Raw genomic sequence first — 21,930 nt, forward strand, 5'->3', positions numbered from 1 at the left:
ACTTATCTGTAGAAATAAACACAAACTCGAGAGCTCTGCAGTAACCATGTCTGAACGCAAAAACAGCAAAAGAGATCTGAGGTGACAAGCCAGCAATGTATTGTGGGTAGGGGAGAGTTCAACAGCTTAAAGGTTTCCATGAGCTGTAGTAAAAGCTGAGTCGGGTCCGACATCGGATCTGAGACCCCATTCATTCAGGATGAATGAAAACTGACATCAGATCTTTCCTTTACATGCTTGAGTTACAGACTGATAATGCAATTCAATGCATAGTTATTCCTCATGGTGGAGCACTGTGAAAAAAAACATTCCTAGCAAGGAAGCTGTAACGTCATTTCTATAGCATTTATAAAATGGGATTGGGTTCCACCAAATCAGCCTACAGAGAACAGGGACAGTTTACTAAGTCTATTCCTATATCCAATATGTTTTGTTTTATTTATTTGTCTTGTGAGTGTTCACTGAATCCTTTCCACCTTTTAATTTTATAACATACTGTACAAGAAGGCTGTAGCACAATACTAAATACACAGATAACAATACTTTTTGATTTCTGCTGTTTATGCAACACAGAATATCCTTCATTTCTGAATAACTTTTCCTAAGTAGTAAATTCAGATGTTCATCAAAAGACAGCTGATCATCAGTAGTTTAACTCCAGATCTATGGTGTTTCTATCCTTTGGTTAGTTTATTACATAAGGCCTAAGGATAGTCCAAGTCCACTCTCCCTATAGTGAATAACCGAAATTTCTTAGTCTTGAACAGTTTCCCTTTGGACTCAGCCCAGTAGTGCAATAGTACAGTTTTGTACCTACCATAAATGTAGATGTTCGAGTGCTCATACAGCTGCAGTCATTACAGATGGGTTATCCTGCCGTCAGGCGGGTCCTTGGTCGGCCGAATTCCAAAGTCTAGGTCCAGCGTCGGTTGTCGTCGCTTCTTCCCTGACATCAGTGCGGCAGTAGTATAAAAGAGGCAGCCGACGCCATTTTCTTCAGTTTTTCTTGCCCCAGATGTCAGGTGCCCCCAGAAGGAAGGCAAAACATAATATTATGGAAACATGCAATGTTGATAAATCAAAAAACAGTAGTTGCAAGCAAATACACCATAAAAGAATACCCCAAAAAGGTTATATGATAAAGGTGTTTGTCATAAGGCCTGTCCTAAGAGGGGATGGAGGGAGGGTAACCTGGACTGCAGCTGTATGAGCACTCGAACATCTACATTTATGGTAGGTACAAAACTGTACTATGTTCATCGTGCATACAGCTGCAGTCATTACAGATGGGTAGAATCCCAAAGCTAAGTAAGGGTGGTAGGCACTAAGTGGAACTAGGAGGGGCTAGGATGCCCTGCAGGACTGCTGTGGCAAAGCCCGCTCTAGATTTTGAGTATAGTGGAAGGTGGTAGTGCTTGGAGAAAGTGTGCACTGAACTCCAAGTAGCTGCTTCCAAAATGTCCTTGGTAGGGACCCCCCTGAGGAAAGCTGCAGAGGTAGCTGTAGCCCTGGTGGAGTGGGATCTGATGTATACAGGCACAGATTTTCCATGAAATGAATAACAAAAGCGTATGCAGTGGGCTATCCATTTTGAAATAGTCTCTTTGGAAATAGCCTTTCCCTGAGCACCTGTAGCATAGGACACAAAGAGCTGCTCAGATTTCCTGAATGACTTTGTTCTGTCCAAGTAATAACGAAGTTGTCTGTGAATGTCCAAGGAATGTAGTAGTCTCTCCCCTTTGTTCTGTGGATTTGGATAAAAGGTAGGTAAATAAATAGTCTGATTCAAAGATACACTGGATACTACCTTTGGCATGAAGGTAGGGTTGGTTCGTAAGGAAACTCTGTCCTGATGGAAAATGATGAATGGTTGCACAGCCATGAGGGACTATAGCTCCGAAACCCTGCGTGCTGAGGTAATAGCCAGAAGGGAGGCTGTTTTCCACGACAAGTATTGTAGCTCTGTTGAAGAAGCCGGCTCAAAGGGAGGCAGGGTCAGCTTTTCCAATACGAAGTTGAGGTCCCAAGCTGAGACTGGTGGTTTCCGTGGAGGTTTTATATTTTTTGCCCCTCTGAGGAACTGCCTTAATAGAGGATGTGAGAATAAAGGAGGATCTGTATTGTATTGTGCAGAAATGGCTGAGGCGTGGATCTTGATGGAGGAGAAGGAAAGGCCACTGTTTAACATCTCAGCTAGGTACTGTAAAATTTGAGGTATATTTATTACCCAAGGATTCTGGCCCTTTTCTTGATTCCAGGAACAAAATTGTTTCCATTTGGCGGAGTAGGCTTTTCTAGTAGAGGGTCTTCTGGCCTCCAAGATGACATCCTGCACCTCCTTGGAGAGGAGAGTCTGTTGGGAAATTAAGGTATTCTCCATGCAGCTAGATTCAGGGTTTTGAACTGGCTGTAAAGGGTTTTGTAGTTGTGCTGGGACAACAAAAGAGGAACTAGAGGTAGGATCCATGGTGGTGAGTGTGTCAGGCTCTTTAGGAGAGGATACCAGTGCTGTTGTGGCCAGTCTGGAGCAATGAGAATCATTTGTGGCCTCTCTGCTCTGGCTTTTAATAGAACTTTGGTCAGTAGAGGAAGAGGCGGGAAGGCATAGACTGTCAATGTTGACCAATTGAAAGAGAGTGCATCCACTTTCCAGGCCTGTGGATGATAGGTCCTTGAACAGAATTTTTCCAACTGGTAATTTCTGTGGGTAGCAAATAGATCTATGTCTGGCTGTCCCCATACCTGAGTTATCTTTGAGAAGACTTGAGGATGCAACTTCCATTCATGTGGGTCTGTCATATTTCTGCTTAAGTTGTCTGCCAGTGTGTTTTCCTTCCCTGGCAGGAATTGTGCCTGTAGTTGAATTTGTAATTCCAGTGCTGTGTTCCACAGGGTCATGGCCTGCCTGCACAGGGGGTATGAATGAGTTCCCCCCTGTTTGTTTATGTACCACATGACTGTGGTGTTGTCTGTCCTTATCAATAGCTGGCCTGGATGGAGTAGGTCTTTGAAGGTCATAAGAGCATTTTGCACGGCTAGCATCTCCTTTTGGTTGATGTGTAGGTGCTTCTCTTTTTGGGACCATTTTCACTGAATGCACTGATCTGCCATGTGTGCTCCCCAGGCATAGTCTGAGGTGTCCGTTGTGATGATTTGAGTTGCTTGAGGTAAACAGAAAGGGAGACCTGTGTTTCTTTGGCATGCTTGAGCCCACCACAAAAATTCCTTTTGAAGGCATGGAATGAGCGGTATAATTGTTTCCAAGCTGTGGCTGTGAAAAACCATAAGTTTTTTAGGTACCATTGTAGTTTCTTCATATGCAGCTTTGCACATGGTATTAGTAGGATGCAAGATGCCATGAATCCCAGAGCCTGCAGGACTTTCCTTGCAGTTAGTCTGGTGAAAGTTGCCATTTTGTTGAAGTATTGAGACAGTTGCCCTTGTTTGTCTGGCGTGAGGTAGGCCATCTGGGTGGTTGTATTTAAGCTGGCACCCAGGAAAATTATCTGTTGAGAAGGTATTAGTTTTGATTTATTTTTGTCCACTGTGTATCCCAGGTAGTTTAACAGTTTTATTACAAATGCCAGATGCTGCAATAGAATGTCCTTGCTGTCCGCTTGGATCAGGCAGTCGTCCAGATATGGGTAGATTTGTATTCCTTGTTGTCTGCAGAAGGCAATTACTGATGCCAGGCATTTCGTAAACACTCTGGGTGCAGTAGATAAGCCAAAGGGCAATGCAGAGAATTGGTAATGGGTTGATCCTGCAAGAAATCTGAGGTATCTTCTGCAATCTTGTCTGATAGGGACATGCAAGTATGCCTCCTTGAGGTTCAACGTTACCAGCCAAGACTCCTTGCCCAGCATGGGAAGAAGCTGCTGTAATGTGAGCATCTTGAATTTTGGCACCTGTAGATATGTGTTTAGGATGGATAGGTCTAAGATGGGTCTCCAATCTTTGTCCTTCCTTGGTACCAGAAAGAGTCTGGAATAAAAACCTTGACCTTGTTCTTTTGCAGGTACCTCTTGAATTGCTTTCATATCCATGAGAGCGGAAATTTGTCTTTGTGCCTCTGCCCATTGATTTTGTGGTAGGTTTGGCAAGCCTCTCATTTTTGGAAGGGTGTTAAAGTAGAACCTGTAGCCTCTGTCTATAATGTCCAGAATCCATTTGTCTTTTGTAACAATGTGCCAGTTTTTTGAAAATAATGCCAGTTTTCCACCCAAATGTGTTGCCATTATAGCTTTGTTTGGCAGGCATAGGGGGAAGTCATTGTGTCTGTTTTCTAAATGACTGTGATCTATCTTCTCCACCTCTTGGAGTTGGTGCTTGCCACTGTCTAGCTCTGTAAGATCCTTGAGGTTGTCCTCTACCCCTTGGGCGTCTGTATCTGCCCCTTTGAGATCTGTCCGTGGCTGGAAAGGACCAATTTTTTGAAGGCCAGTTTCTGCTGAAGCGTGGAGGTTGCACCTGCAAGAAATCTTTTACTGTTTGCATTGATTTCGCTTTTTCCTCCATTTTGTTTAGTACCTCCTCAGCTTTAACACCAAACAATACATCTTTTTGAAGTGGTGCATCTAATAACTTTGCTTTGACATGATCTGGTAAGGTTTGCTCTTTGAGCCAAGCATGCCTACGTATGACAGACCCTGTGACAGCAGCTCTACATGAGGCCTCTAAAGCATCAAAACCACACTGCAAGGTATGTTTACCCACTTGCTCTGCTCCATGCAACAAATCCTGCAACTCTTTCAAATCTGGTTGTTCTGTTTGTGTCATTTTGCTTTTCAGCTGAGATAACAAAAACTGTTGGTACTTTAACATATGAAATTGACAGTTTAATGCCCTCATGGTTAAAGCGGCCGATGTATACACCTTTTCCCCCCACCTTTCTAATGCTCTGGAATCTCTCTCTGAAGGTAAAGGGTTTTTAGCAGTAGAGGCCTTTATTCCCTTGGGACCCTGTGAAATTGTTTCTGGGTCAGCAGTATGGCTTTTATAAAGGAACTGGTGAGAATCAGGAACCCGGTAAAACCTGTCTGGTTTAACGGGGGCTGGAGGTAAAGAATCTGGATTAAGACTGGCTTCTGCGTACACATCATCCAAAATATCTAAAACAGGAGGGATAGCCAGGGGCCTATGCTGGGGAAGCAGTAAAAATTCCCTGAGCCTTTTCTTGGAATCTGAGTAATCTTGGCCTTCCCAGTGGAAGTGCTCCCTCAATGTATGCAGGGCTTCCCCAAAAGAGTAGTCCTCAGGGGGGGGAGACCGAGGGAATAGACTCCTCAGCATCAGAGTCTTCAAAAGGGGAATAGGCATAATCCTGGTCCTCAGAATGGTCTGAGGTAATAGAAGCCTGGTCTGAGGAAGGGTAGTCTTCCTCCAGTCTGGGTCTTTTGTCAGAGGGGGGTTGAGAACTCCTGATGAGAGTTATCAAATCCTCAGCCATTTTAAGCATCTGTTTTTTAGGCATGGGGCCCTGAGAGGAGGTCTGAGGACCCTGTTTTTTAGTTTTCATGGCAGCTTTAGATTTAGTGAGGGATTTAATAGAGAAGGTGGTAGGCCTGAAGACGATTTCAGAAATGGTAGGCTTCACTAAATTTTCAGTTTCCCCGCCAAGAGTGGCGTCGGTATCTGCAGTGGGAATGGAGACCGAGGAGCCTGCGACCTCGGGTACTGAAGAAACCGGTAAAATAGTTTCATCGGTAGTCAGGGGCTGCATAGGCGCCTCGCTGAGAACCGGAGAACCGGTAGTCGGCCTAAGCGTGGTCTCAGTACTCGGTGCAGACCTCGGATGTCGGTCCTTATCTTTGCATCTTTTGCTTAAAACTGGCATTGGAGTATCCGACGACATGATATAATTACATTTTTTGCCAAAATAATGAAGGGCGAACTCCGCCCGGCGCTTAATAGTGCGCTTGTTGAACCTAGCACAAAAACGGCAGGCCGAGACGTCGTGGTCTGGCCCTAAGCAAGGTATACAGAAAGAGTGAAAATCCTTATGCGGTATTTGCTTCCCACAAGAAATGCAATTATTAACTCTGTCTGACATTGGTCTGAGGCAAGAAAAGTTTCCCCAACGGGGTACTTAGCTTTAAAGAAGACTTCAGCTGAAATACTTTCGTAAATCTCAGGAGCTGGCCGACTGGCACTTGCGAACTGCTTCTGCTTCGGGCACCGCGCGGCAAGAAAGACTGGAGAAAATGGCATCGGCTGCCTCTTTTATACCCCTGCCGCACTGACGTCAGGGAAGAAGCGACGACAACCGACGCCGGACCTAGACTTTGGAATTCGGCCGACCGAGGACCCACCTGACGGCAGGATAACCCATCTGTAATGACTGCAGCTGTATGCACAATGAACATCTACGTATTTGGGAAGGACAGCCTGATCACTAATGTTGGTGACAAGAGATCCCATCCTGGAGTCATCTGTAAACTTGCTAACACAAGCAATAGGACCTTCAGGAAACTCAGACATAAAGATGCAAAACAATATTGTGTCAAGTGCCAACCCTTGAGGTATACCCACATTCATCACTGTATGCATCACATATGTGTCCCTTATTCTCATACTACATACTCTGTCCTCTAAGCATTTCTTTATAAATCCAGTGATGTAGCTGTTAATTCGTAAAGATAGCACGGTTTTAGTAATCTCTGCATGTGTGACAGTCAAAGGCCAGGGCAATGTCCACGTATATAGCATCTGTTGACAATCCTTCATCCATATCATCAAAGTCAAGAAAAACCTAACAAGATTAATCAAACAGCACTGCCATTCTGTAAAGCCATGTTGTTTGATGACTATACATTTGCCTCCCTGGGTAATATGTGAATTAGTAACACTTCAAAACATTTACCAATTATGCTGGTAAGGATCAGGCAATAACTATCCACTGTGTTACAGTTATTACCTACAGATACGGGTAAAATACTATTGCCTCTTTCTATACAGCAAATATAAACCTTGCTTGTAGTGTTTTTTTTTAATAAATAAGTCAAACATTAGTTAATACTTCATTATTTAAATCAGTCAAAATAATTTAACCCATCATGTCCTGTTGCTAACTTATTCTTAACTGCTGAAAATACTTTTACACCTCCTCATACAAAACAGCTAAAGTTTTTTTTTTTTTTTTTTAATGCTCCTCAACTTTTGTTTGAGGGGTGCGGCACCAGTCTCAGAAAATGCCAAGGGCACCAGTATATATATATATATATATATATATATATATATATATATATATATATATATATATATATATATATATATATATCCACTGCTCTATTTATGACAGCTTGTCTAACATTAAAGGGAATACTGCTGGATGGACCAAATAAATAACTACGTTCCTGTACATCACACTCATTCAGATAATTACAAGATAAAGTTCAACTGAGAGTTGAGAGGAATCTGGTGTACCTGGAGAAAACCTACACAGACAAGGGGAAAATGTGCAAATGTCTCACAATGACACAAAGTCACGAGTGAACCTGGATCCTGCAGCCATGGGGCAGGTATCTTAACCAATGGACCACCATTCCGCCTCATACTTTCACAAGATAATTTCATAAGCAGTAAGAAATACAGACATGGTGTTATGTCAGCCAGACATGTTGAAGAGCACTAGATTGTAAGCTTGATATTTTAAGCTGCCAACTGTCTCCTGTTTCATCTCCTTTATCATTACCTCTTGTGTTGTTTCAGATTTCTCTGCTTCACTGCTATGTTCTTCATTCTTTTCTTCTTCTACAGTCTTCCCTGAAAACTTCTTCAGCCAGTCATCATCTGACCAAACTGGAGAAAAAGAAAACCAGTTCAATTAGCCAATCAATACTAGCATACAGCAAACAACAACCTGTAAGAGGTAAAGTTTTTAATGAAGTGAATGTGAACAGTTTGCTGCTGGGATTGTGGCCACAACAAATTCCACATTTGCACAATATATTTTTATTAAAGTTGATCACAAACAACACACTCAATCATACTGTAACATGGTCGTCTCCAGAATACTGAACATTTTTACATAGTATCTCGGTATGAGATATAGTATCATATTTCAGGTCATATTATAAATACATTTATTCATATAATAATCCAGCAGAAACATGAACAATCTTAAGGACAATGGAAAACTAAACTCATAACTGTTGTTTATACCTCTAATGACAGTACAATACACCAAAAATAATACAGAAAAAATGTCAGTGGACACAAAACCACAATATGTGGATGGAAAAACCCCCAATCACAAAAAAGGGACTGCCACAACCAAAAAAGTTAAATCTTGAAACACTGCTACATAAGCCATTATCCTTGATTCAAAAAGACAAAAATACAGTCTTATAAACAAGCTAACATCAAAATGTGCATGCACAAAAGGGGGAAAAAGTTTAGAGAGTGGCATGCTTGTTTCTGATGTCAGGAAGATTAAAAGGCTGTGAGTTCTATAACAACATGAGGTACTTTGATGTATGTTCCAGTGCTGAAACTACACTGCAGCATAAGGTATTGAGTGCACCCCTGAGGTGGAATCTATTAAATGAGATGCTATATTGAGGTCCCAGCTGCCACAGATGGTGGTAAATTATTTATTTAATATTTGATAAATAAGGAAGTCCAACTGGACAAAGTCCATTTTTAAGAGAGATCCAAGGAGAAAAGCTCAACAAAGATGTATACGTGTTCGAGCGTGCATGTACACTTATTTAAAATGATGAAAGTTTCCACCCATTACTCTTATTTCTTAAAAAAAGTACTGTCTAAAGTTGTTTATTTAAAGCAAATTTGACTCTGCTATGATGTGCAGATAATCTACACAGTGATGACAGAAAATCTGGGAAAACACTGCAAAGAAATGGACAGCTATGTCGAGTGTGTGAGAGTTTCCAACTGAAAACGGCGATGAAAATATGAAGGTATAAAAAGACCTTCCCACAAGGATGTTAATATTTCTCTTGAAGGAATAATTCAGGTCTTCCATCTCTTAATGGGCCAACTGAATAGTTACTTACAACAGCTGTAAATATGAGGTGGATGATGGTAAAGTGGTTAAATAGTAACACAGACCTTTGATACCACTGAAGCAGTCAGCAAGTAAGGCTTTGGATAAAGCATTATATTTGAATGGTCGGTCATATAGTCTACACAGAGCAGCAGTTAAGGTTGGAAGACCAAGAAGGAAAAATCTGCAACTGAGTAGTACTTTCAAAAAAGAGGTTTCTGGCTGTTTGGAATTTCAAAACCAAAATGGCACTGCAGAGTGCTTTTGCATAACAAACTGAGAAGGCTTATAGACTACTTTTGTCTTTATCTGAAAGACAATATGGGAAAAAATAATTACAGTTCAGTCTGTACCTTGATTTGAAAAGTATCAGGTATAATGAAAGCTGTGGCAGCTGAGTAAGAGGTATACAGTAGAAGTTCATCATGTATTCATATATATTTTTTGTACCACTTTGATCTCATGCCTTTTAACCATCAGGACCCTCCCACTGGGAATCAACTCATTTGCTCCCCCTGTATGAGAGATTATCCCAAACAGTATTGGGGCAAGAGCTGTTCAAATGGGACAATGATTCAGTCACCTATGAGAGCTGCTTATGCCTTGTTTTAGTAACCCTAGCCCCAACCTTGGTGGTGATGTGAACACCTGCCTCACTATAGGGTCCACCTATACCCCTCTCACCACACATGGACACTCTTTTGCACATGCTGACAAGGGCTACCATTATTGGCTTGGATAGCTTCAGCCAACATCCTCCACAATTCCACCTCCCTGTTTAACATGCAAGCCTCTGCTACATCAGAGTAACAGATTTAGCAAGTCAGAAACTACCACACCCTCTTTCCAGGTAGGGAAAACCATATGCCAGTCACTCCCATCCTTACCTGCTGACAGGTTCATAGGTGTATACTAGGCTAATGACCAATGGGGTCTTTTTAAGCCTAGCCATGAATTCCAAACCTTTGACAAGTTCTTGTACCCCAGTAGTGTAAACAGGACTTGGAGAGAGATTAACCATTTACAGGCTGCCTGTGTCCATTAGAGAGACAGGTTCCAAGCCAGGGGTAAATTTCCAGTTCCTCATCTAGGTGTCTAAGTCACCCTTGAATTGGGTTAGGGAATAACTCTAACTCACATGGCTGGACAGCCTGTTCCAGAGAAGGTGTAGCCTCTTTGATACATACCTGTTTCTCAAGCAGGTACTATTTATATCACAGGCAAGGATTACGACTTTAGAACGGGTAATTCTGGTGCTGTTTGTTTTGCAGATATACACCAGGTCCATCACACTGGGATCAGAAGATGCCTTGTATGCCAGGCATAGATCTCCCCTCAGCAGCCTGTAGGAGATAGAATATGGGGATAGAGCTTTGAGGAAGTCTGCATAGGACATGTTATTTTCACACTTTATTCCTTTAGTGAGGAACCTATGTATACATTCTGATTATTGGATGTTCTTGGTTGGGTACATACCAAAGGGGACAGTGCAAAATACAGTGGAACAATGACTTCCTTGGGCCTAATGCCATACTTTTATTAGTTGCACAACATAAAATGATTTCCTTACTACCATAGACATGTGATGGTCAAAGGCTAGATTACTGTCTATGTGTGTCCCCAAGTCCCTGACTAATGGGTTGATCCTTGTATTGTTAATATAGTAGTTATCAGGGGTGGCCAACTTCCGAAGGATACTATTATGCTATTCCAAAGACATGCATCTGGAGCATTTCTCCCCGAGCCTCCGCTGAAAACAGGCTCTGTGTAACCTAGTCGGACTTTCCCGGTCAACAAATGATAAATAAATAAATGATGCATTTCTTGGCCTGGCCTGACCCCAGTTATTTGTCTATATCAGCCCTTCATGTAGAACATTAGTGTTGGTAGGGGATTATATGACTGCTCCAAATTTTCAATCCTCTACAAATATGGTCACCCAGAGGCCCTTGACATTGATCTTGACTTCAGATAAGTAGATTTTAAAAAGGAGAGGTCCCAGGACTGATCCCATAAGGGCTCCACTGGTGACTGGCCTCTTTGTAGGTTAGGACTCCCTAATTTTAACTTCCTGATTCCTGCATATGGACCAGCTGGGTATCCACCAGGTGACATAAGGGTTTATACCTAACCTCTTGAGTTTGTCAACAATGCCTTAGTGGGATATTGTGTCAAATGTCTTAGCCAGGTAAGGTAGGCAGTGTGGACCATTTTGCCCTCATCCATTGCTTTTGCAACCTTCTTACAGAAGTCCACCAGCTTGAGTAGGCATGACTTGCCCTTGACAAAACCATGCTGGGTCAGTTCCAGTGTCTGGAGGTTTCCTATGTTCACATGTTCAGATACATTGTCGGTCATCAAAGAAAGTACAGTTGTGTACACTTACCATAAATATAGATGTTTGAGCGTAATCACTGTTCCAGTCATAATCTGTGGGTTATCCCTGCTGTGGTGGCCTTCGGCCAGCCCGAATACCAGAGTCAATGTTTTTGTGTGTCGGCTGCTGTCACATGCTGCCTGATGTCAAGTTGTCAGTGCTATAAAGGAGAGCAGCCAACGCCATTACTTCAGCTTTTCTTGCCCTAACTTGTCAGATGACCAAGTAAATATGGTAAAGTGGTCCTGGTGGCTAAAAGCCATCTTTTGAAACTTATGTCTCCCTAAAAAAAGAAGATATAAGGGGAAGGAGGGTGGGAAACCAGGACTGCAACAGTGAACATCTACATTTATGGTAAGTGCACACAACTGTACTATGTTCTTCATGTTTCACTGTTGCAGTCATCACCTGTGGGAAGATTCCCAAACCTGAAGATAGGGGTGGTAGGCTTAGTAAGATACCTAGGAATGGGTCAGCATGCCCTGCAGAACTGCAGAGGCAAACCCTGCCCTAGCCTTAGAAAATAGAGGTAGGTGGTAATGCTTGATAAAGGTATGGACAGAAGTTCATGTGGCAGCTTCCAGGATGTCCCTGGTGGGAACTCCTCTGAGGAATGCTGTGGAAGTAGAGGCTGCCCTAGTGGAATGGGTTCTAATAGACTTGAGGGGAGGGGGTTCCATGCAATCTGTAGCAGAAATGGATGCAGTGTGATATCCATTTGGAAATGGCTTGTTTGGAAATGGGCTTCCCCTCTGCCCCCGGGACAAAGCTGACAAGTAGTCGGTCCGTTTTCCTGAAGGGTTTGGTAGGGTCCAGATAGTATCTGAACTGTCTGTGCACATCTAGTGAGTGCAGAATTCTCTCTCCCTTGTTTTGAGGGTTACGAAAGAAGGTGGGTAGATGTATGGCCTGACTGAGAGTTACATTAGATACCACCTTGGGCATAAAGGAGGTATTAGTACTTAGGGAGACCCTGTCTGCATAGAAGATGATGAAGGGCTCAACGGCCATCAGTGCCTGAAGTTCTGAAACTCTCTTGGCTGAGGTGATAGCTAGGAGAAAAGCAGTCTTCCAGGAGAGGAATCTTAGTTCTGCTGAAGCAGCAGGTTCGAAGGGTGGTAAAGTAAGTTTTTCCAAGACATAATTCAGATCCCAGGCTGGAGTGGGTGGCCTTCTGAAAGGTCTGATATTAGAAGCCTCTCTGAGGAATTGTTTCATCAAAGGATGGGAGAACAGGGGCTGTTCTGTATCAAAATGAGCTGAGATGGCTGAGGCGTGGATTTTAATAGAGGAGAAGGAGAGGCCACTATTGCTCCGCTAGGTAGACCAGGATAACAGGAATGGAAGGTTGTGAGGTATTGCCCCCCCTGGACTGGCTCTAGGAGCAAAATCTTTTCCATTTTCCTGCATAAGATTTTCTGGTGCTGGGCCTTCTGGCCTCTGTGACAATGTCTAGGACTTGTTTGCTTAACAGGGGCCCCTTGTTTGCCTTCAGAGTATTAGCCATGCTGATAGTTTGAGAGTCTGCAAGTCTGGGTGCAGCATTTCCTCCCCCCACCTGAGTTAAGAGGTCTGAGATTAGGGGAAGCTGCGTGGGAGGCTGTAAGGTGAGGTTGCCCAGTAAGGGGTCCCAATGTTGCCTGGGCCAGTCTGGAGCAATGAGGATGGTTTTCGGTCTCTCCTCCCTTATTTTGATCAGCACCTTTGGAATAAGAGGCAAAAGAGGGAATGTGTACAAAAAGAGGGTGTTCTAGGAGAAGGTCAATGCATCCACTTGTCCACGCTAGGTGGCGATACTCCCTGGTACAGACTTTTTTCAGCTGATGGTTGAGGTGTGAAGCAAAGAGATCCACCTTCGGAGTGCCCCACTCCTGAGTGATCTGCAAAAAGATTTTTCTGTGGAGCTGTCATTCATGGGAGCCCAGTAAGTTTCTGCTTAAGTGGTCTGCCAGAGTGTTGCTGATCCCTGGTAGGTATTGGGCTATCAGGTGTAGTCCCATGGAAGAGGCTGTCAACCCACAGGTTCATGGCTAGCCTGCACAGAGGGTAAGATTGGCTTCCTACATGTTTGTTGATGTACCACATTACTGTGGTGTTGTCTGTTTTGATAAGGAGAACCGTGGGCTTGAGATGGGGTTTGAAGGAAGTCAGAGCCTTTTGTACTGCCATCATTTCCTTCAGGTTGATGTGTAAGGGAAGGTGCTGTGCATCCCAAAGACCTTGGGTCCACCTGCCTTCTAGGTGAGCACCTCAAGCTGTGTTTGAGGCGTCAGTGGTAATGGTCTGCCCGGTTGGGTGAAGGAAAGACCCTTGTTCTGAGCACAGGCCCTTGCCCACCAGAGAAACTCGGCCCTTACACAGGGGATTAGAGGGAGAGAGGTCTCTAGAGGCTGAGAGTCCTGACACCAAAGGTTCTTTAGGTACCACTGAAGTTTTCTCATGTGAAGCCTGGCCAAAGGAATTAGAAGAATGCAAGATGCCATGTACCTCAAGGCTTGGAGGAACTTCCTGGCAGTGACGCGAGTTCTGGAAGCCATCTGGGTGAAATAGAGAGGCAAGAAGCTCTGCTTTTCTGGGGATAGGAAGGCCATTTGGGATGCTGTGTCCAGCAGTGCTTTCAAGAAAATGATCTTCCTGGAGGGTGTTTGCTTTGATTTCTTCTCGTTGATGGTGCACCCTAAGGAGGTTAGGAGGGTTTTGACAAAGTGGAGGTTCTTGAGGAGCTTTTCCCTGCAGTCTGCCTGAATGAAGCAGTCATCCAAATAAGGGTAAATTTGTATATTTTTCTGCCTGCAGAAGGCTATGGCCGGGGCTAACCATTTGGTGAATACCCTGGGTACAGTAGATAAGCCAAAGGGTAGCGCAGAGAACTGAAAGTGTTGTGACCCTGCTCTGAAGTGAAAGAATTTCCTGCAGGATTCCCTTATGGTGATGTGGAGGTAGGCATCTTTTAGATCTAGGGTTACTAACCAGGTATTTTTTGTCAGCATAGGCAGCAGCTGCTGTAAGGTTAGCATTTTGAATTTGGAGACCACCAGGAAGGTGTTTAGAATGGATAGATCCAGGATGGAGCGCCAAGTGCCCTCTTTTTTGGGAACCAAAAATAGTCTGGAATAAAAGTCATTGCCTGTTTGATCTGAGGGGACATGTTCTACTGCCCCTTGGGATATGAGAATTTGGACTTGTTTCAATGCCTCTGCCCACTGATTTGGAGATAAGTCTGGGTACCCTCTCAGAATTGGGAGTATGTTAAAGGAGAATTTGTATCCCTGAAAAATGATCTTTAAGACCCATTGGTCCTTTGTTACAGAAAGCCAATTTTCTTTGCAGAGGGAGAGCCTTCCTCCTAGTTTTTGGTGAGTGAAAAGAGGGCAGAGGGGGGAGAGGGAGTCATTGATAATTTTTGCCATAGAGGGATAGCTTACAACTCCCTGCTTTTGGAGTGGGAGTGGTCCATTGTTTGGTTCTCTGCTGTCCCTGGGGTGGGAGTCTGGGTGGTCTGTCCCTGCGCGGCTTACCTTGCCCCTGTCTGTTAGGTGCAGGAAAGGAACAGTGTTTTGAGGGAAAATTCTTGCTGAACCTAGGAGGTTGTACCTGAAGGAAATATGTTACTGTTTGCATAGATTTTGCTTTGTCTTCCATCTTTTTAAGCACCTCTTCTGCTTTTTCTCCAAACAAACAGTCCTTATCCAAGCATGTATCAAGTAATTTAGATTTGACATGATCAGGGAGAGGTTGTTCCTTCAACCATGCATGTCTCCTAATGACAGATCCTGACACTGCTGCCCTGATAGAGGCTTCTAGGGTGTCATATATCCACAGTGTAATGAGTGTTTAGCCACTTGACAAGTAGAGTGCAGTAAATCTGCTAACTCTTTTGAATTGGCACAGTCAGGAAAGGTAGCAATTTTGTGTTTTAACAGTTCCAAAGTGTGTTGTTGATATTTTAACATGTGGAACTGACAGTTGAGAGCTCTAATATCAAAGGTTGTAGAGGTGTATACTTTTTTACCCCATCTGTCCAGAGCTCTGGAGTCCTTGACAGAAGGAGTAGGATTCTTTGTAGAACTAGCCTTAGCTCCTTTTGGTCCCTGTGTAATGACCTACGGGTCTGCAGCAGGATTTCTGTATAGGTATCTGTGAGAATCTGATACTCTGTAATACCTGTCAGGTTTTCTGGGAGCAGATGGGAGGGCATCAGAAGTTAAACTGGATTCCTGGAAGACATCATCAACCACCTCTAAGACAGGAGAGAAGGCCAAGGGTCTGTGCTGGGGCAGGTCTAGAAACTCTCTTAGTCTTTTCTTAGACTGAGGGAAATCCTGGGATTCCCAGTGGAAATGTTCCCTGAGGGTGTGAAGAGTTTCCCCAAAGGAAAGATCTTCTGGTGGAGCGGCAGAGGGAATGGATTCCTCTGCATCTGAATCCTCATAAGCAGTCAGAGGTTGTTGTTCCTCTTCAAACTCTGAATAATCAGATTCCTCAGAATCCTGTTCTGTGAGTATATCAGGAGAAAGGTCTCTTTTCCCTTTAGATGTTGTGGCCTGATAAGGGAGATGCCATTTTAAGCATTTGAGTTTGGGGAGGAGGAGCAAGAGTAACATGGTGGCTACAGGTAGTTTTCCTGTGAATGGCCATGCCTCTAGGCCTAAGTGAATCCATCGGTCTGAGAGGAATGGTAGTCGGAAGAGAAGATGTCATTTTTTGTCTGGAATCAGTAGTGTGAAAGGCCTCCTCCGAAGCCGGTGCCCGAGTCGCAGCTTCAGACCAAACCGAGTCAGAGACAACCAAAGGCTCGGAAGACGAAGAAGATTTCTTTGGCATACCGGACTCCGAAAGGGTCTCGGCAGAGGCCTGTGAAGGTACTGAATCGGGCATCAGGGGCAGTGAAAGTGCCTCACTGAATTCTGGAGAATTGACGACTTGCTTAGCGGTAGCATCGACGGAAGGCTTGGCCTTGTGTGGTCTGTCTCTATCTTTATCCTTACGTTCCTTCAGAATGTCTACAGAAGATTGGCTGACTGATGCCATTTCGGAATGCGAAGATGGAAGATGAAAATCCCTGGTTACAATAAGAGTTCTACGACGAATGGTTCTCGCATTAAAGAGGGCACAGACCTGCCAACAGGGGACGTCATGATCTGGGCCTAAACGTGACGCAGTATGAGTGGAAGTCTCGATGTGGTATTTGTTTTCCACAGGCGAGACAATTGTTAACTTTTTTGGACATCGGTTAATGCAAGAAAAAAAAGTATCCCCAACGGGGTACTTAGCTTTAGATGTTTTCAGCTGTAAATCAAAACTCTGGTAGCGACCGACTGGCACATTTGCGAACTGCTTCTGCTACAGGCTCCATGGCAAGAAAGACTGATGTAATGGCATCGGCTGCTCTCCTTTATAGCACTGACGACCTGACGTCAGGCAGCATGTGACAGCAGCCGATGCAGAAAAACACTGACTCTGGTATTCGGGCCGGCCGAGGGCTACCACAGCAGGGATAACCCACAGCTGATGAATGCAACAGTGAAACACGAAGACCATCACTGATTCCACAATACATGGCATATAAACCTTATCACTTACCCAAATATTCAGGTTCCGTTTAAAACTACCAAAACTATTTGAATTATGCAAGCTCATAAGGAGATAGTTCTAAAGTCTTGTAAGTTTAACAGCAATAAAAGGCTCTCTGATTTTGAAATTTCTCTTTTTAGTACAAATGTCATATTCCTAAGTTTGTATGTTTTAAAACATCTATTAACCTTAATGCTATACATAATTTGTGATATAGGATCATGAAAGATCTTATGTGGTAATAACAACTTTCTGCATATATACCTATAAAAGAAACTAAACAAATTTAACAACTTACACCGACGGCCATAATTCATAAAAAAAAGAAGTTATGTACTCACCATAACGTTCCATCTGAGTAGGTACTTCATTTGTCTGCAACCTGTGGGGTATCGGATCCGATCTCGGATCCGAGCCGGCAGCTTTCCAAGCTACAAGATCCGAGCTCCTAGCTCCTCCCCCTACCCATAATCCCCTGCTATGTGCTACATTACCTCAGATCGAGTTTTTTGCCTCTTACACAACTCCTACCCTCGATAGAGGAAGCAACACCAGATCACTGTCCTAACAGCAGAACAAAGATTTCTTTGGTGATCAGGAGTCCCGAAAAGGATCGGGGGATGGCAGGGGGGGTCGGTTGCAGACAAATGAAGTACCTACTCAGATGGAACGTTATGGTGAGTACATAACTTTTTTATCTGAAGTAGTTACTTCATTTGCTCTGCAACCTGTGGGACAGAGTCCCCAGCTACCTAGGGAAAACCTTGGGTGGCCTTATGGAAGGATATTCCGAAGCACCGAGGAGCCAAAGGAAGCCCTACCTCTCGATACCATATCCAACTTATAATGAGAAATAAACGTATGAGAAGAGGACCAGGTAGCTGCTGAACATATGTCATCTAAGGGGATCCTGGACCAGAAGGCTGCTGAAGTGGCCACAGCCCTAGTAGAATGAGCGTGAATTCCGGTAGGAACCGGTTTGCCTGCAGATAAGTACCAGTGAACTATGCACTGACAAATCCAATTTGCTACAGTCACTTTGGAGATGGCTTTCCCCATGGCCGATTTAGCAAATGACACGAACAACTGGTCCGACTTGCGAAAATCTTTAGTCCTGTGCAGGTAAAAACGCAGTTGTCTGTGCACATCCAATTTATGCAATTTGTATTCTCCTCTATTCTGAAAATTTGGGAAGAACACGGGTAAATTTATTGATTGATTGATATTTGACTCCGAAGCCACCTTAGGTAAGAATGACGGATTACTCCTGAGAAACACTCTATCCTTGTGAAAAATGAGATAAGGATGCTTCATACATAAAGCTTGAAGTTCTGAAACCTTTTTGGCTGAAGTAATGGCCACCAAAAAGGCTGTTTTCCAAGACAAGAATTTTAATGGAATTGAAGCCGCGGGTTCAAAGGGTGGGCCTGTCAAGGCTTGTAAGACTAAGGTCAAATCCCATGGGGGCACCACCACTTTCACCGGAGGCTTCAAGAGGAAAACGCCCCGCAAGAAGGTTTTACATAATCTTGTAGAAGCCAAAGATCCTAATCCGTCTCCCACATGGAAATGGGAGATGGCTGCCAATTGCACTTTAACTGCAGAAGCACTTGCTCCTTGTCTAAAGATCAGCGACAGGAAGTCTAGAATAGTAGGAATAGGAACTGTAAATGGATCCAGGCCTCTATCTTTAGCCCAGACAGAGAAACGTTTCCATTTGCTTTAGTAAATTTTCCTAGTAGTCGGCTTATGTGCTGCGACTAGAATGGCCTTAACAGGAGATGAGATACCGGGAGTCCTAGCCATCAGTGGAACTGGAGCAACCAAGCCGCAAGCTTGAGGTTCACCAGGTTTGGGGGTTGGTATCCCGCTGGATGTGAAATCAGGTCTGGAATGGGATCCAGTATCCATGGCGGAGATACACTGCGAGACCGCAGGTAAGGGAACCAGATCTGGCGAGGCCAGAATGGGGCTATGAGGATGACTCTGCTCCCCAACAGACGGGCTTTCTGTATGAACTTCGTCATGAGCGGAAGGGGGGGGGATAAGCATAAAGTAGACCAGGCGGCCAAGCATGGACTAGAGCGTCTGTGGGATTTTCCCCTTCAGGGGGAATTATTGCGAAGTACTTGCTGCATTTTGTGTTTAAGGGAGAAGCAAAAAGATCGCAGCGAGGCCAACCCCATTTGCGGAAGATCTGCTTCGCAACTGATGGATTGAGAGACCACTCGTCCGGAGTGAGAATCACTCTGCTCAGTTTGTCCGCCAAAATGTTGGAACGACCCGGAATGTGCGTTGCTACCAGAAAACGGTTGGTGGATATCGCCCATTCCCACACTCTCATAGCCTCCCGGCAAAGGGGGTAGGACCTGGTTCCTCCTTGCTTGTTTATGTACCAGACTACTGACATGTTGTCCGTCTGGATTGCAATAGTCCCCAGAGGTAGAAGGTCATGGACAGCTTGCAATGCTAGATGCACCGCTCTCATCTCTAGGACACTGATATGCAAAGCGGTCTCGAGGGGTGTCCACGTGCCTTGGACGGTTCTGCCCGAACAATGTCCCCCCACCCGAGGCGACAAGCATCCGTGGTCAGCGTGGCTTGGGGGGGAGGGACAACAAAGGGCCTCCCTTCCCTCAGCTCTGGGGCGTGGAGCCACCAAAGAAGGGAGTCCCTGCAAACTCTGCTCAGAGGAATCGGGGTATTCAACGGATGGAGTAGTAGAGACCACTGAACTTGAAGGGTCCACTGCAGAACCCTCATCCGCAGATGCGAGTGAAGGGAGAGACTGATCGCTGCTGCCATAGATCCTAGTGCCCTCAGGACTAATTCCGCTGCCGAAGCCGGACTTTGAAGAAGAGTTAGCACCTGAAACGACAAGCTGTTCAGCCTGTCCGCAGTTAGCATAGCTCGAGAGATGCGGGTATCTAACTTGGCCCCTATGAACTCCAGGACCTGTACGGGGCAAACAGAGGATTTTTGAAGATTCACAGAGATGCCTAAGCTCTGGGCAAGGGTCAGAACATAATCTCTTGCCACGCAGAGCTGATGCCTGTTGGTGGCGGTAAGGAGCCAGTCGTCTAGATACGGAAATACCTGAATGCCCTGAAGTCACAGGTGGGCTGCAACCACTGCCATGACCTTGGTGAACACCCTGGGGGCTGAGGTGAGGCCGAACGGGAGAACCCTGAACTGGTAATGACTGGCTCCCAGCCGGAAGCGGAGAAAGATTCTGGATCGTCTGTCCATCAAAATGTGGTAGTACACATCCTTGAGGTCTATAGAGCACATCCAGTCATTCTGCCGCAGAAGGGGGAGAACAGATTGGAGGGTGACCATCCGAAACTTTTCTTTGGGAATGAACAGGTTCAAAGCGGAGAGGTCTAGAATGGGTCTTCGGTCCCCCATCTTTTTTGGCACTAAAAAGAACCTGGAGTAATAACCCAATCCGGACTGGTCTGGGGGGACGGGCTGGATGGCTCTTTTTTCTAGCAACTTCAGGACCTCTGAAGCCGCTGCCTCCCTTCGATCGGGTGGAACATCGGGGAGGCGTCTGGTCGAGGGAGGGTGGTTTATGAAGGGGATGGTATAACCTCTGGATATGATGCGGAGCACCCATCGATCTGTCGTAATGGACTCCCAGTTTGACAGGTGCTCCGACAACCGCCCCCCCCCCCGACTGCCTCCAGAGAGGGACAGCCGGGTAAGCCCTCAGGGCTGCTGCGTGGGTCTATCCGGGAAGGGTTCCCTGGACCCGAAGTTATGCGTTCCCCCTCTGCCTCTGGGCCGGCGTCCACCTTGTCCTCCTCCGCCTCTAGAGGACGAGGGGTCCGAAGCTGGATAGGATTGCTGGGACTTACGGAACCACAGCTTCTTTTGTCCCCTCTGATTCCCAGAAAAGGATCGTTGGGGATTAGAGAAGCGGACCCCGATGGAAGACAGCGTCTTCCCATCCTTCTCGCTTTGGACCAGCGTCTCGCGAACAGTCTTGCCGAAGAGCGAAGATCCGTCAAAGGGTGCATTCGCGAAGGATGCCATGAAGGGATCCGCAAAATTGCAAAGATGGAGCCAGGAGTGACGTCGAAAGACGACCCCGGCTCCACTGGCCCTAGCGGCTCCCTCTGTGGCATGGGAGAGTAGACGCATGGACGTGTTAGAGATGGATTTCAGAGTGGCCATCCGAGTGAGAAAACTTTCTTGTCTTTGATCGACATGGACTCCGGGGGGGCTGCAGCGTATTCCTTAATTAAGTCTCGTTGCAGTCTAATGGTATGTGCCATATAGTTCAGTGCCCTTATAGAAAAGGTCGCTGAACTAAACATCCGGTTCCCAATGCGGTCCAGCGCCCGAGATTCCTTATCTGGCGGGTGAACCGAAGAACTCTCCTGCGCGAGTCCTCTCTTGGTGGCAGCCGCCACCAACATGGCATCCATGGGGGTTCCCTTGGCCCAAGACTGTCTATCCACTCGGGGGCTATGGATCTTGTCGGGTCGCTTTGGGATAGGCTCCACGGTGTCGGGCTCCTTCCACGCCCTGGTAGTAATTAGGTCTACCAGGGGGTCAGCCGGAGGAGACACCCAGGAGGTAGAAGGGCCTGCCTCAAACGCATCCAGGAACACGGATTCATCCGCGGAAGATTTTTGGGCAGACCACCCCCCTCTAATATGCAACATTTCCATGATGTCTCCAAAGGAGACATCCTCGGGGGGTGACCTTGGGGAACCTTCCCCTTTATCTAAATCCGTGTCAGTTGTAACGGACTCGGGAGAGTCCAGGAGCCTCCTTTTGCACCGACGTTTACGAGGGACCCCCTCGGTGGGACTGTCCGAAGAGGGCTCGTCAACAGGGTCCTGTTCCTCCAAGGGAACCAGCTGGAGGGCTTGAGCAGGCTGTCCCGATGGTCGGATGATGGTGGATAGACCCACATGCAGCGGGGTACGGGAGGATCCGACGCCCGAACCGGGGACCTGGA

The 21,930-nt window shown here is 45.4% G+C and overlaps 1 protein-coding gene across 1 annotated transcript in view; it reads right to left on the reverse strand.

Moving 5' to 3' along the window:
- PPIE (peptidylprolyl isomerase E) overlaps nucleotides 1-21,930 on the reverse strand; it is a 619,697-nt gene that overhangs the window by 324,294 nt on the left and 273,473 nt on the right. Inside the window, exon 6 of the mRNA XM_044059910.1 lies at nucleotides 7,694-7,800. Within this exon, the coding sequence (XP_043915845.1) occupies nucleotides 7,694-7,800 (107 nt within the window). The remainder of the gene's footprint in view (nucleotides 1-7,693; nucleotides 7,801-21,930) is intronic.

Source organism: Protopterus annectens, chromosome 1.part2, assembly GCF_019279795.1.
Source record: "Protopterus annectens isolate FY-2018-M chromosome 1.part2, PAN1.0, whole genome shotgun sequence".
NCBI lineage: Eukaryota > Metazoa > Chordata > Ceratodontiformes > Protopteridae > Protopterus > Protopterus annectens.